Source organism: Nannobrachium achirus (assembly GCF_963921795.1).
Source record: "Nannobrachium achirus genome assembly, chromosome: 2".
NCBI lineage: Eukaryota > Metazoa > Chordata > Actinopteri > Myctophiformes > Myctophidae > Nannobrachium > Nannobrachium achirus.
In genome coordinates, this window is record NC_137811.1 from 51,819,718 (window position 1) to 51,832,536 (window position 12,819).

At 43.9% G+C, this 12,819-nt stretch overlaps 1 protein-coding gene across 9 annotated transcripts in view; it reads left to right on the top strand.

Annotated features, from left to right (window-relative positions):
* Positions 1 to 12,819, top strand: part of ncalda (neurocalcin delta a) — a 119,543-nt gene that overhangs the window by 101,777 nt on the left and 4,947 nt on the right. For all 9 annotated transcript variants that reach the window (XM_080738089.1, XM_080738086.1, XM_080738087.1 and 6 more), the window contains one exon: positions 8,873 to 8,978. In XM_080738089.1, coding sequence (XP_080594215.1) covers positions 8,873 to 8,978 — 106 coding nt within the window. The remainder of the gene's footprint in view (positions 1 to 8,872; positions 8,979 to 12,819) is intronic.

Sequence of the window (12,819 nt, forward strand, 5' to 3'; positions counted from 1 at the left end):
CTTCTCTATCTGACACGTTATCGTTCACAAACATTCTCTCTCGTTTTCACTCGCTATTGCTCCCTATCCGCTCCTCTACAGCAGTGGTTCCCAACCTGTGGGTCAGGACCCACAGGGGGGGTCCCCAAATTATTTTGGCGGGTCCCCAGATGATTAACTGAATGTGAAACGTTGTTTTCTCACTCAAAAGTATACAAACCAACATAAAGTTTAACTTTATAGAGGGTTTATGCACATTTCTAAAGTGACAATTTAAGGACTTTTTAATACCTATAAAATGACAAATTAAACATTAGCCAAATTTTCAAATATTAGAGGCAGGAATTGTGAAAATAGCCGATCTCAATACTCACAACGCCTCGCAACAGGGTGGGGGTCAGGGTGGGGAGGGGGGTCCCCAGTTAAAATATGATTATTTTGGGGGTCACAGCCTGAAAAGGTTGAGAACCACTGCTCTATGTCCATCTACTATCTTTCCATCATTCTCTCTTTCTATTTCTGCGTGTCTTTGTCTCTCAATCTGTCTGGGTGAGTCACCCCAGGTTTTCAGCTCCTCACCTATACAGAAACAGAGAGAGAGAGAGCAGACCAGATGTAGGAAAACAGTTGTCAGGCAGAGATATTTTTTGGCGGAACAATTTAAAATGAATTATACCTTGGATCAAAGTGTTTTGGAAAACCGCTGTGCATCCGTAGTTTAGCTGGACGGGAGGACAATCTCTGTCGCTACACCAGTGACTCCTACAGGTTGTCAGGGCACCTGTTCAGCTGCGTTCATAACCAAGGGCAATAGTGTTCCTCAGCATGCATTGCGTAGCCTACTTCTGTAAAAGAAAATTGGCTGCATCGTGCTCGCCTACACTCTTCCTAACAAACCAACCAGTAGGGGTCAGTGGGGACTATTAGGGACGAGTCCCTGTTTTTCTATATACGATTCCAGTTTCGGCCCCTTCGCCCCTTCTTCACATTCGCCTCACTCCCGCACAAACTCCCGCATGCATGCACGCACGCACGCACGCACACACACACACACACACCAAGAGATGTGCGAAAGAGAGAGAAAGGAGAAAAGCGAAGGAATCATGACGTAATTTAACAAAAAAGTATAGGGACACTAGAATTGCCATTTAAATAAAGAAGAAATCAAGTTGATGCAAACAAAAAAATAATATATAATAGGAGCGATAACCTCCTCTGGGGTCTAAAGGGGAACACACTCCGGACGCGGGTGGCTGCACAGCGTCGCAGTTGCAGTATTGAGGTGCGTGAAGTGCCGCGCGGTAACACCTACTGGATGCGGCGTGCTGCCACGCAGCGCATCCATTTCCCCCTGTGGGGAGAACATTTTCACCGTGCGGCAATGCAAAATAGAACAGCGGCGTATCAGTGTAGCAGGCGAGGTGACAGACCCGCGTCTGATGCCGCAGGTGTGGGTTAGTTCATTGAAAATAATGGGGCTGTATGTTTTGACGCACCGCCTCCGCGTCCTGTGTGTGTTTTCCTTTAGATGCTGGTGGTGGCAGTGCAGATGAACCTCCTTCCTTCTCAACTCCAAACAATTTAGACTTTTAATGAGGTGGAGCTGGGGATGGAGGTGGGTTGAAAAGAGAATGACAGGTTCAGAGGCAGTGATATTTAGGGTGCGTCAGAAATGCGCACTCAACACACTGGTGTGCCATGTTGTCGTTCATTTATTCTGTGCATTTGATGCGTTGTCGTTCGGAAATCTGGTGTGCTGAGTGCATGCACTGACCGACCCTACTCAGAAGATGGGGTTTGACGGTGTGGTGCGGCAGTGCAGTGTTTTGATTGGTTGGTTTTCATGGCCATGTCTCGAGCGCTTCTCAGCTGTGAACAATGGAGGAAATGACCGCAAAATGCAGCATTTGCAGCTTAATTGGTCGTTTGGGCTTGATAGTTTCCCATGCATCAACGTGTAAACTAACAGCAGGTATGTCAATGTTATGAATTACATCTCCTTTCAATATCAACGTTACGTTAGCAACTGCTGCTTTTCAGAAAGTTTACCTTCAGAGTTTAGAGCTTAACTGGTCGTTTGTAAGCAGCCACACTGAACGCACTCTACAACGGCACGCCCACTGCACTCACTACACTGAGCACACACCCGGTACGCATTTCCGAACGCACCTTAAAGACAGGGACCAGTCGCCTGATTGGCTGACTGCAAATTGACAGATTCTGATTGCCTAGTAGTACTTAATTGATTGATTGATTGATTGAATACTTTATTAGAAGTTTGCATAGGAAAAAGTAGACTACAGGACAGTACAGTTCAGATACATGGTCTACTAAAATGATTTAAACCACAAGAAAGCACAATGTGTTGTTTGAATTGGAGTCCTTTTTATACTCCATTCATAAAAAGTACCCACTGACCCTTTAAAAATAGATTTTTGTGGAGAATTCCCAGCAAGAACCTCAAAGATGAAAGTGTGAGAGAAGAGATCTTTCATATTGAACTTACACTTAGAGCTACATAATGATTGAATTAAGAAAAATAAGATAAAAGGATTTTGGGGGGTATGTGTGAAAACATGTTTTGGAAGCCACAATAGTCTGTGTTTCAGGAGCTCAATATTATTCTTGGAGGATTTTATTGACCCCATGACTGTAAATGTATTTTCCTCTGAACCGGATACACAATGTCTATGCTGTAGTAAAAAAAAAACACATTTGCTGTTACCTTGTGTCAATACCTAACGCTAAGAATCGTGTCAGGATAACACGTCAGGATAACACGTGCTCTCCATGTTATTTTATATACAGCATTTATATATTATTAGGAGGCACGTAGTGTGTAGGAGCCCTATTGTTTTTGTTAGCTCTAGTATTATTATTCGTAATGGTTTATGCCAAACGGCCAAGAAACAAAACTCAAAACCAATTTAATACCCACAATCCTCCAGAACTCTGCTCAGCTGTTTCCAATGCTCTTTTGCTAATTGCATAGTATTCTTTTCTATAAATATCATGTTGTTTTGTTTTTTGTTGGCTTATTGCGCATATTGCATTGCTTGGCCCCCTTGTTGCTGCTGCTTATTGATGTTTTCGTTAATTGCGTTCACCTTCACACACGCTGCAGCCTGCTAAAGCAGGGGCTCCTTCCTGTGGAGAGTGTGTAAATGCTAGCCAGGCTCATAATCTGCCTTGCTGTGGGAGTAATTGAATGAGATGGTTCACGGCCAGCCAGGCTCGTTTTCCTCAGATAATGACGGAGGAAGATAAAACCACCCCTTCGTTCCTCTCATCAATAGTAAATGCCTGCTCTACCTAACTCACCTGCCGTTGGAAACACTGCGCTATCTCTGCAGCGCAGAGATGCATGCAGGGCCGTCCATTGTCTCGAGAGGAGGGAAGTGAAGTGAGCTAGGCAGAGTGTGTTCCATGCAGTCATTTACTGAGATTGAATAGAATAGGAGAAGGATGAGGGTTCATTCAAGTCCCTACAGGAGACTTATTCGCCTTTGGTGAATGACAAGGAGAAAGAGAGTCTGTGCTTGTGTGTGTACACTCACTCAAACTGTGCTCAGTTTGCTTCAACTGCTCAACAAGTGTCTCACACCGTCTGTCCTTCTGTCTCCATATTTGTCTGCCTGTCTCTTTCACCTGTCCTCTGTCCCTCTCTCCCTCCGCTCCCATCTCCCACCTTGCCGGGACCTGGAAGCATACTGTAACAACCAGGACACCAGCACTAATGCTTTCCCTTGAATTCTCCTTTACTGTGATCTCAGGGTGATAGATTAATTAAATGATCAATTAAGTAATCGAAGTTTGTCATGGAATAATTGGTTCAGTAATGTATCATGTAACAGTTCATAATATGTGCCATTTACAACTTGGCCAAATTGTCAGAGCTTGTCTTTGTTATAAAAGGCAGAAAAGGCTATGCTTTTGAGAATGCTCTCCAATACAATTGAGCAGCATGCAAGAGATAATTTTTGGAGCGCGATAACAAAATACTATACTTCTAGAAATACTAAATACGGTAGTATAATATATATACTGTAGTACCAAACCAGACATAATTCTGAAATAGCCTGCGAGCCATTGGTGTATGAATAGCACCAGGAGGAGGTTGGGATGGAGGATGTTAATTTACAGCGACCTGAAACAAAAGTTTGAGTTGGGTGTTGGTTCTGTGGAGGAACATTCCCTCTCTCTGTCTGTCTCTACTGAGCATCTCTGCTGCTTGTCCCACTCTACGGGTGGTGGTGATAAGTAAAGCAACCCCACCGTATGAATGAAAAACATGCACAGAAGAGCCTCTGCTTTATTTTCCTTGGGGCATTCAGGATGCAGGATAGAACGTGCTTTGTTTAGGCCAAGTATGTATGTGTATTGTGTTGTGTGTACATCTGTTTGCACAATGCATGCATCCTTTTCGTTATCTTCCTTTTCTTTATGTACTGTAAAGCGACTTTTGTTACTTAGAAAAGCGCTATATAAATCTGAGCTATTATTATTATTATTTATGCATGTTTGTGTATGTGTGTGGGTGAGAAAGAGAGCTAGAGATGAGGACAGTGGAGGGACAATATAATAATGGCTAGACAGAACTTAATACTCTATTGTCTTAAAGACAGTTTATGAAATAATACTGCCATAAGGCAACGTAGGAGGTGAGAGTGGAGATACAGACAGACGGTTATTCTGAAGGAGAGACTTGTGTTTTGTGGAACGAGAGAGAAAATCAACTTATTATGAAGGAGCTAAGTGGCGCCTGCATGTTTATGAAGAAATACCTAAATAAGTAAGCTACGTGTGGAAATGGTTTAAAGTTTAAACTAATCACACCTTCTTGTCAGACCTTATATTTAAACTGCCTGAAAAGTGTTTTCAGGGTTTGCAAGATTGGCTTTGCATCAATAAACCTATTTATTCATTTCATTGTTTTAAATGAGCATTTTTTTTTACATTTCCAGTCTCTGTCACATTGGAGCTTAGTACTGAATTCATCTGGCAGTTGCAACTTCCAGTTAGCTTATAATCAGAATTCCTAGTGCTTTTTAAGTCCTATTTTATACCTTTCGAACCTATACAAAATAAAGGATGTGTGAGCTTGTACATCTTCTTTTCTCACAATGTTTTGAAGACACAAATATTTTCTTTTTTTGTCCTTTGCTTTTTTATTTATAATAGCATGCCCAAAATAGGGACGGCAGGGCACATTAGGACCTCACTGCTGTAGGGGCAGATGCTGTGAAAAGTGTAGTTTACAAAGTCCAAATCATGCCCAACGGCTATTTCCTTTTGGTCTGGTGGGAATGGATTGAAACATAAAATAAACATTCAAAGCAATTAAAATGATTATCGTTACTACCAGAGCCGGGGCTAAACTGAACTGAAGCCTGCTAATAGCAGCCATGGCTGGTTGTAGCAGAGATACAGCTTGTTTCCAGTGTAGACCAGCCCTGCTAGTGTATAATGTATAATGGGAGACGTAACCAGGAGCTATTTAAAGCTCCCAGTGCACAGTAATCACAATCAGCGCTCCTCTGTTCGCATGTCAGCTCCCATTCCCCTCAAACCATGGCGCTCATTAGAAATAGACAGAGTGGGCTGTGATTTCGCTGTTTACTGCCAATCTGCCTGCAGTGTAACAAGAGAGGAGACACAACAATAGTCTGAGTATGATCTGTATGCGTTTGTTTGTTTCGAGCTCCCTCTACCTAAGCATTAAAGGGATAATAGTAGAATTATGATACCCATCAACAAATTAGCACATTGGAGCAAATTGGCAGCCATGTCAACCACATGAACCCTTGCGTCCCTTTTTGGGGCATGCCATAACAGGCGAACATAGACGATCTACAAGCTCACAATGTGTTGTGAGCTCGTATATGTAGCTATTTTCAGGAAGAGAAAAAGGAGGGGACCAATTAGAGTCCCTTGTGGCACCCCAGTCAACCAAAGTACTGTATAGGTTTAAGTGGTTAAATAGGTATAATGTCATGGTGTTACTAGACAAGGGATACAGTATGACCACAGCCACGCACAGATTAGTCTGTGTGCTTGTTCAGAGTTGGAGTATATTCTGTAAGGTTGTAAGAAAGACTCTTTTGTTACATGACAGCACACATGCTGCTGCTGCAGTACACGGTCAGCAATTGCACTCCTTGTCTTTTGTCTTGGACTTTCTCACAGCAGCGTGCAAAATGAGCTGAAAAGTAAAGATGACAACAAGGTCAGTCTGACATTTCCTCAATAAATACACAGAACACTAGCTATAAATCAGCCAAACAGAAGCGAAATGTCTGAATGAATAACTGACTAAATGAATGAAGGACTGAAAAAGAAAAAGAGACTGGTGTAAGAGGGAGAGGGAGGAAGCAAGGAAGGAAGGAAATGAGGAAGAAAATACTGGTCAGTCCAGGAAAGTAGCATTTTGTGTGTGTGCGTGTGTGACGGAGAGAGTCGCAGCCCCAGCCTTGAAGCCTCAAAAGTCTAGTATCTCCCCCGGACCAGAGAGATGTCTCTTTGGTCTAGTGGTTAAGATATTGGACTTTCGCGCGGGAGACCCGGGTACGAACCCGGGTGGGGAGGTTCGGATTACCTCCGTTACATTGGTGCCGTGACCCGGATTCGGGCTTCCCCGTAGGAGGAGGTCAAAGGGGGGTGAGTGTGACGGAGAGAGTCGCAGCCCCAGCCTTGAAGCCTCAAAAGTCTAGTATCTCCCCCGGACCAGAGAGATGTCTCTTTGGTCTAGTGGTTAAGATATTGGACTTTCGCGCGGGAGACCCGGGTACGAACCCGGGTGGGGAGGTTCGGATTACCTCCGTTACACGTGCGTGCGTGAGTCCGTGCGTCTGTGCGTGCGTGCGTGCGTGCATGTGTAATAGGCAAAGTGTTGACGTTGCTTCCAATAAAACATGGGCACTGTGTTCCAAGGCTTGTGTGTCTACAACCACGCAGACAATAATGACTTTTATTGAATTTATTTCATGAAGTGTTTCTCTTGGAGTCCAAAATAATCTGGGTGGCTTGGGTGTGTGCCTTTCTTCTGAAAGATTTATTTTATTGCTTTTCTATTTTAGTATCAGTGTGAACCCTGGAGGAAGACTATGTTGACCAAGTTGGTTTCTTTTCAAATAAAAAAGTGCACACATATTTAGACCCCTGATGTCATCGTTATGATGTCATAGACAGGCCTCCAAGTACTGTGATAATGGGTGTTGCACCAGGTCCAATGGGTATTCTGTCAATGGGTACAGCTGGTATTGCACTGGAGGGTCATGCGTTCCCAATGGCCACAGTGTCCAACTGGTATCGGTCTGGGATTTATAAAAATTAAAAAACACAGACAGACCTTTATTTAGGGCAGTCGTTTTCAACCAGTGGTCCGGGAACCACCAGTGGTCCTTAGAGGGTACCAGGTGGTCCCCAGCTAAATGATTTTAGAGTCGGTAACTATATATACTAGTCCTTACCCGTTCAAAGATATGAGCTCCGAAATGATGTGCAGTGTGTGGGTTATGGGGTGTGCACTGTGCACACAGTATATGAGGGATGGAAAGTAACTTTCTGGTGCTTGCATGATAATATGTAGGAGCATCAATGTAGGAAATACCCGTTTCGTTTAAAGGCTACAGAGATACTGTGTAACGATCTACATGACAACATCTGAAAGAGGGCCAGCCAACACCCCCCCCCCCCCCGCCCGCCCACCCACACACACACACACACACACACACACACACACACACACACACACACACACACACACACACACACACACACACACACACACACACACGTCACACGCGCACACACACGCACACACACACACAGAGCTGGTTAAACATGTTGCCCCATGCTAGATGCAGAATAGATATGCCTCATGCTAGATGCAGAATAGATAGTAGTTACACCATAAAAATGCTAATATACAGCATATGATTTGTGAAAGTGACAAACAGGCTTCACAGTTATGTCAGGTGTGTTCATATGCTAATGGTGATGCGATTTCAGATCAATTGCTCCAGCCACTGAGGAGAAACGCTGTGACAGACACTCAGACAGACAGACAGACAGACAGACAGACAGACAGACACTCACTCATACAGACATTCGCAAAATTATAGTATAGACTAGCCCTTACCCGTTCAAAGATATGAGCTCCAAAATGATGTGCAGTGTGTGGGTTATGGGATGTGCACTGTGCACACAGTATATGAGGGATGGAAAGTAACTTTAACTGGTGCTTGCATGATGTAGGAGCATCAATGTAAGAAACCCTTTTCTTTTATTGGCTCACAGTTATGTTAGGTATGTTCATATGCTAATGGTGATGCGATTTCAGATCAATTGCTCCAGCCACTGAGGAGAAACGCTGTGACAGACAGACACTCACTCAGACAGACACTCAGACAGACAGACATTCGCAAAATTATATGTTTGATAACTCTTGAATAAATAAAACTGACCCTTACAGTTTCATTTGAATCTCTCAAGAGTCAAATTATTGTTAAACATCTGCATTACTTAATTTAATTATAGAATGTAGAAGAATTGTTATTTTGATCAACGTTTTGCTTGTTACCACATCAGTACAGCATGGAATCCGTATTGAAATGGCAACAAAACTTACAAAAAATGGGCACCCGCTGGCCTACTGGTCATTGCCACATAGGCATAGATGCCTGGCGGCTGTCGCCGGTTCGATTCCTGATCCGGACGACCTTCGCTGCATGTCGCTCCCCATCTCTCCCCTCATTTCCTGTCATTCTACTGTCCTATAAAGGCATGAAAGCCCAAAAACTACTCTTTAATTTACGAAAACAAAGTTTAAATATGGAGATGCAAGGTTGGCAGTGACAGCGTACAGTACATGCCTATCTGTCTCTTCATGCAGGCGATCTATAAGATGGTGTCATCGGTGATGAAGATGCCCGAGGACGAGTCGACGCCAGAGAAGAGGACAGAGAAGATCTTCAGGCAGATGGACACCAACAGAGATGGTAGGCTATCCTCAGTCCCAGCTTGTTAGGGATGCGACGATAATCGTTATTATAGTTTATCGTGATAAAAAACACTCGCAATAATCATATAGAGGAGATTTAAATTTATCGTGAAATTATCCTCCGTCGTGCACTGGGATCAACCTTTTATTTGCCGAGCTGCATAAATATCCGGTAACATGTAAACTCGATACTAAACTTGATACTGTTTTTATCTACCGGTATACCAAATCTCTTTGCCAAAAAATTGCTGATCTACAAGCTCACAACGCGTTGTGAGCTTGTAGATATGCTATTTTTTGGCAAATGTTCCGCCCCAGGATAATGGATGTTGGGGGTATTTTGATTATGACAATAATATCGTAAATTGCAATTCCTTTGGTCACAATAATTGTGACATGAAGTTTTCATATCGTCCCATCCCTACATTATGTACAGTACATCAGCAGGGAGTTGGTGTTTCATTTTATAATGTTGGTTTGATGTTTACTTGAACTGCATTTCACCCAGGTGTTGGATTCACTCTGAACTTCCCTCGCAGGATCAATAAGAGACTTATCTTAAGCTTCTGAATAACACATAGATTCTTCCAAAAAACAGAGAAATAGGGTTAATTGATACCACAACGCATCGGTTTCTGCTAGTTAAATGGATCGTTTCTTCGTGAAACCTGGCAATTCTACTGAATCAATTATGAAACTTGCATGACAAATCTATGGTGATGGATAGTTTTCCTGTATGTCTGTCCAGGCAGTTAATCACCGTCCTCTCCTTTGAAAGGAAACAGCTTCATTCAACTTCCTTTGCACAGACATTCATCAGAAAGCTGCTCGGTGAATGACTTACTAATGCTACCTGATGGACTGACTTGAAATCCCCAGTGTCAATTTAACCCTGTGTGTACACATGGAACCAAATGGACCCTTAACAGGTCCATTGTAGTACTTTGTGTGTGGCTGTCTGCTGCTGTTATTGAACACAGCGCGCGGCGCAGCTTCTCCATCACTGAGTCATGTACTTCAGTCTATGTGCACTTCAATGTCAACAAGAGCTACCACTGATCTGCAATCATACACAACGCACTTATATGTCACTTGTGGATAGACACTCAGACCTCTATTTTGAGTGTCTTAAAGATGGAGTGCCATGATCTTTCCCCCTATAAAACATCATTATTTACTATTATGATTATACTAGATCTTTTTCCAAAAAAGTGTACAGAAAGAGTTAAAATGATGTTTTTATGTGGCCACACCCACCAGTTCATTGGTATGCGTGGTTGTCATGGTGGGTGGTGACCCTGCTGAAGTTAGCCACACCCACGTGTGTTGGGTGAATGGTAATTAGGGGAGGGGTTGATTCTTTGATGTAATAAGTATCTGAGTTTTTGGACCGGCACATTTGACCCACAGGGTGGCAGCCTCCAGCTAAAAACCCAAATACTAAGAGAATACATAATTGCTCATAACAACCACACCAGGGGGTCTAATGAAGTACTGTCAACCTCCTAGACACATGAAAACCAGAAAAAGTACAAAACTATGGCACCACCTCTTTAACGCTTCCAGTGCCAGCCCCTAGAGGGCACCAAAGAATGCCAGACTTTCTCCCATAGGGGACTGCATTAGCATCCGGGGGCTCACGTTGCAGTGACGCGCGTGCTCACGTTCGTGCACGTCATGGAAAGGTCCCGGATGATAATGCTAACAGAATAGCTATTCCCATTTTGTCATTTTAAAGATCATTTTTCGGCGATTTCGCCGTAAATAAACCTCGCGCCACATCCCTAAAAACACAATCCAGAGATATGGGCCTCCAAAGATGTGGTTTTTCATTGGATTCGGCGGCGATTCGCGGCGCCGTTCGCGGCTGACGGCCGGCATGGCAGCCCCCGGATTTGGGACACTGGATTTTAAATTTAGGCTCAGGCTTCAGAAGGCCTCGGATCATTTTATTCATTTCATTAAAAAAGCCGAACATGTTCGGGATAGGCACACTGGACGTCGTTCCGGAAGCGGCGCTGAACATTTGGTGAACATTGGGGGGCTCAAAAATGTATTTTAAACCATTTTTAATGGAATATATCGTCGGACCATGTAAAATGGCTAGCTGGCTAGCGTAGGACGAGCCAGGACCACCCACGACTCTACAAGCAGCTCAGGGTAAGTCAATTAATAAAAAAAAAATTGTATTGGATTGAAATAAAGCCGAACATGTTCGGGATAGGCACAGAATGAGTTAAGTACCAGCTCTTATGCCTTAACTTAACACATGGGAAGCCAAGGTTTCTAACATTTCTTGCTGTTGCTGCTGCCGTCGTTCACTTACGCTTTAATTTTGAAGAGCCTCGGAAGCTTTGTGCGTGTGCACGTGAGTGTCAACTGACGATTGAGGAAGAAGATCCATTTGTTTACAAACGCTCACGAAACTAAAATCCAAACCGGGGCCAACCATTGCGGTAAAGTGTCGCCGTGAAAACAGGCAGATGCTTCCCTGGCGTTCTTTGCACCTTATTCATAGATAAAGCTGTTTTTATGTTTCAGCCTAGAATGGAAGTGTATGTAGCCTAGATCCTCCATTTTGTTTCTCTGCGAGCCAAGGTATGACGTATGGACCAGGGTCTTTCACAGGGTACACAGAACGGATGCAGCTGCATGTAACCAAGTTAACCCTTTGTCTCGTCTCTCAACGAGATGACTCATTTTTGGCACAGCGACCTCCAGTGGCCGTATCTCGTTACTGAACGAGTTTGGCTCCCAAGTTGTTAAAGGCCTGTCCATACTGACATTTCCGAACATTTTGTCGGAAAGGTCCGGTTCAACTACAAAATGACGTCACTCGCATCTTCTGAAAAGCATTACCCCGAATTAGATTTCGGAAAGCTGCACGTCGGAAAGTCGGAACTCTCAGACGAAAAGTACGGGTGTCGGAGACAGTATGGACAGGGCTTTAAGTTAAGGCATAAGAGCTGGTACTTAAGACAATCAAAATACAGCCCTCAGACTCGTGCATGGACCCCCCCCCCCCCCCCCCCCCCCCAACACACACACACACGTGGAAAGGACAGAAATACAGGTATTATTGGAAGGAGTGTGTGATGATGAGTGAAGAGACAGTGGAAAGACAAGAGGAGATGGAGGAGGAGAAAGTAGCAGGGGAAGGAGAGAGCCTGAAGACGAGAGGAGAATATTGACCTCACGGTCATTGAACTGTGCTGTATTTCTTTGGTTCTCATGACTGGAATCACGAGTACTGGAGAACTGTGTGTGTGTGTGTGTGTGTGTGTGTGTGTGTGTGTGTGTGTGTGTGTGTGTGTGTGTGTGTGTGTGTGTGTGTGTGTGTGTGTGTGTGTGTGTGTGTGTGTGTGTGTGTGTGTGTGTGTGTGTGTGTGTGTGTGTGTGTGTCCTCAAAAGGGGAATAAAATGTCTCAATACTGCCACCTCTTGGTGAGTCATAATGCAAACACCTGAAAGAGTCAAGAAAACAAGTCACAGACACAACTATGATTATTTATTTATTGTCTCCACCAGCCGAAGGCATGGGTGAGAGTATGTTTTCCCCTCCGTCCGTCCGTGTGTCCGTGCGTCCGTGCGTGCGTGCGTGCGTGCGTCCTCGCAGTTTGTGTGCACCTAATCTTAGTTGCCGTTGGCCCGGTCGCTGCCAAAGTGAGCACACACATTCCCTGGATGCCAATCTAGAACCTCTGCCCTAAATATTTCAAATGGGCCTTTTCTAGCGCCACCTAGTGGCCGATGTTCGCAAAACACATTTCTGTGCACTACTCTTACAGATTTTGTCCAAAAATCCTACAAATCGTTAGGCAGTATCTCGACAGTCATGT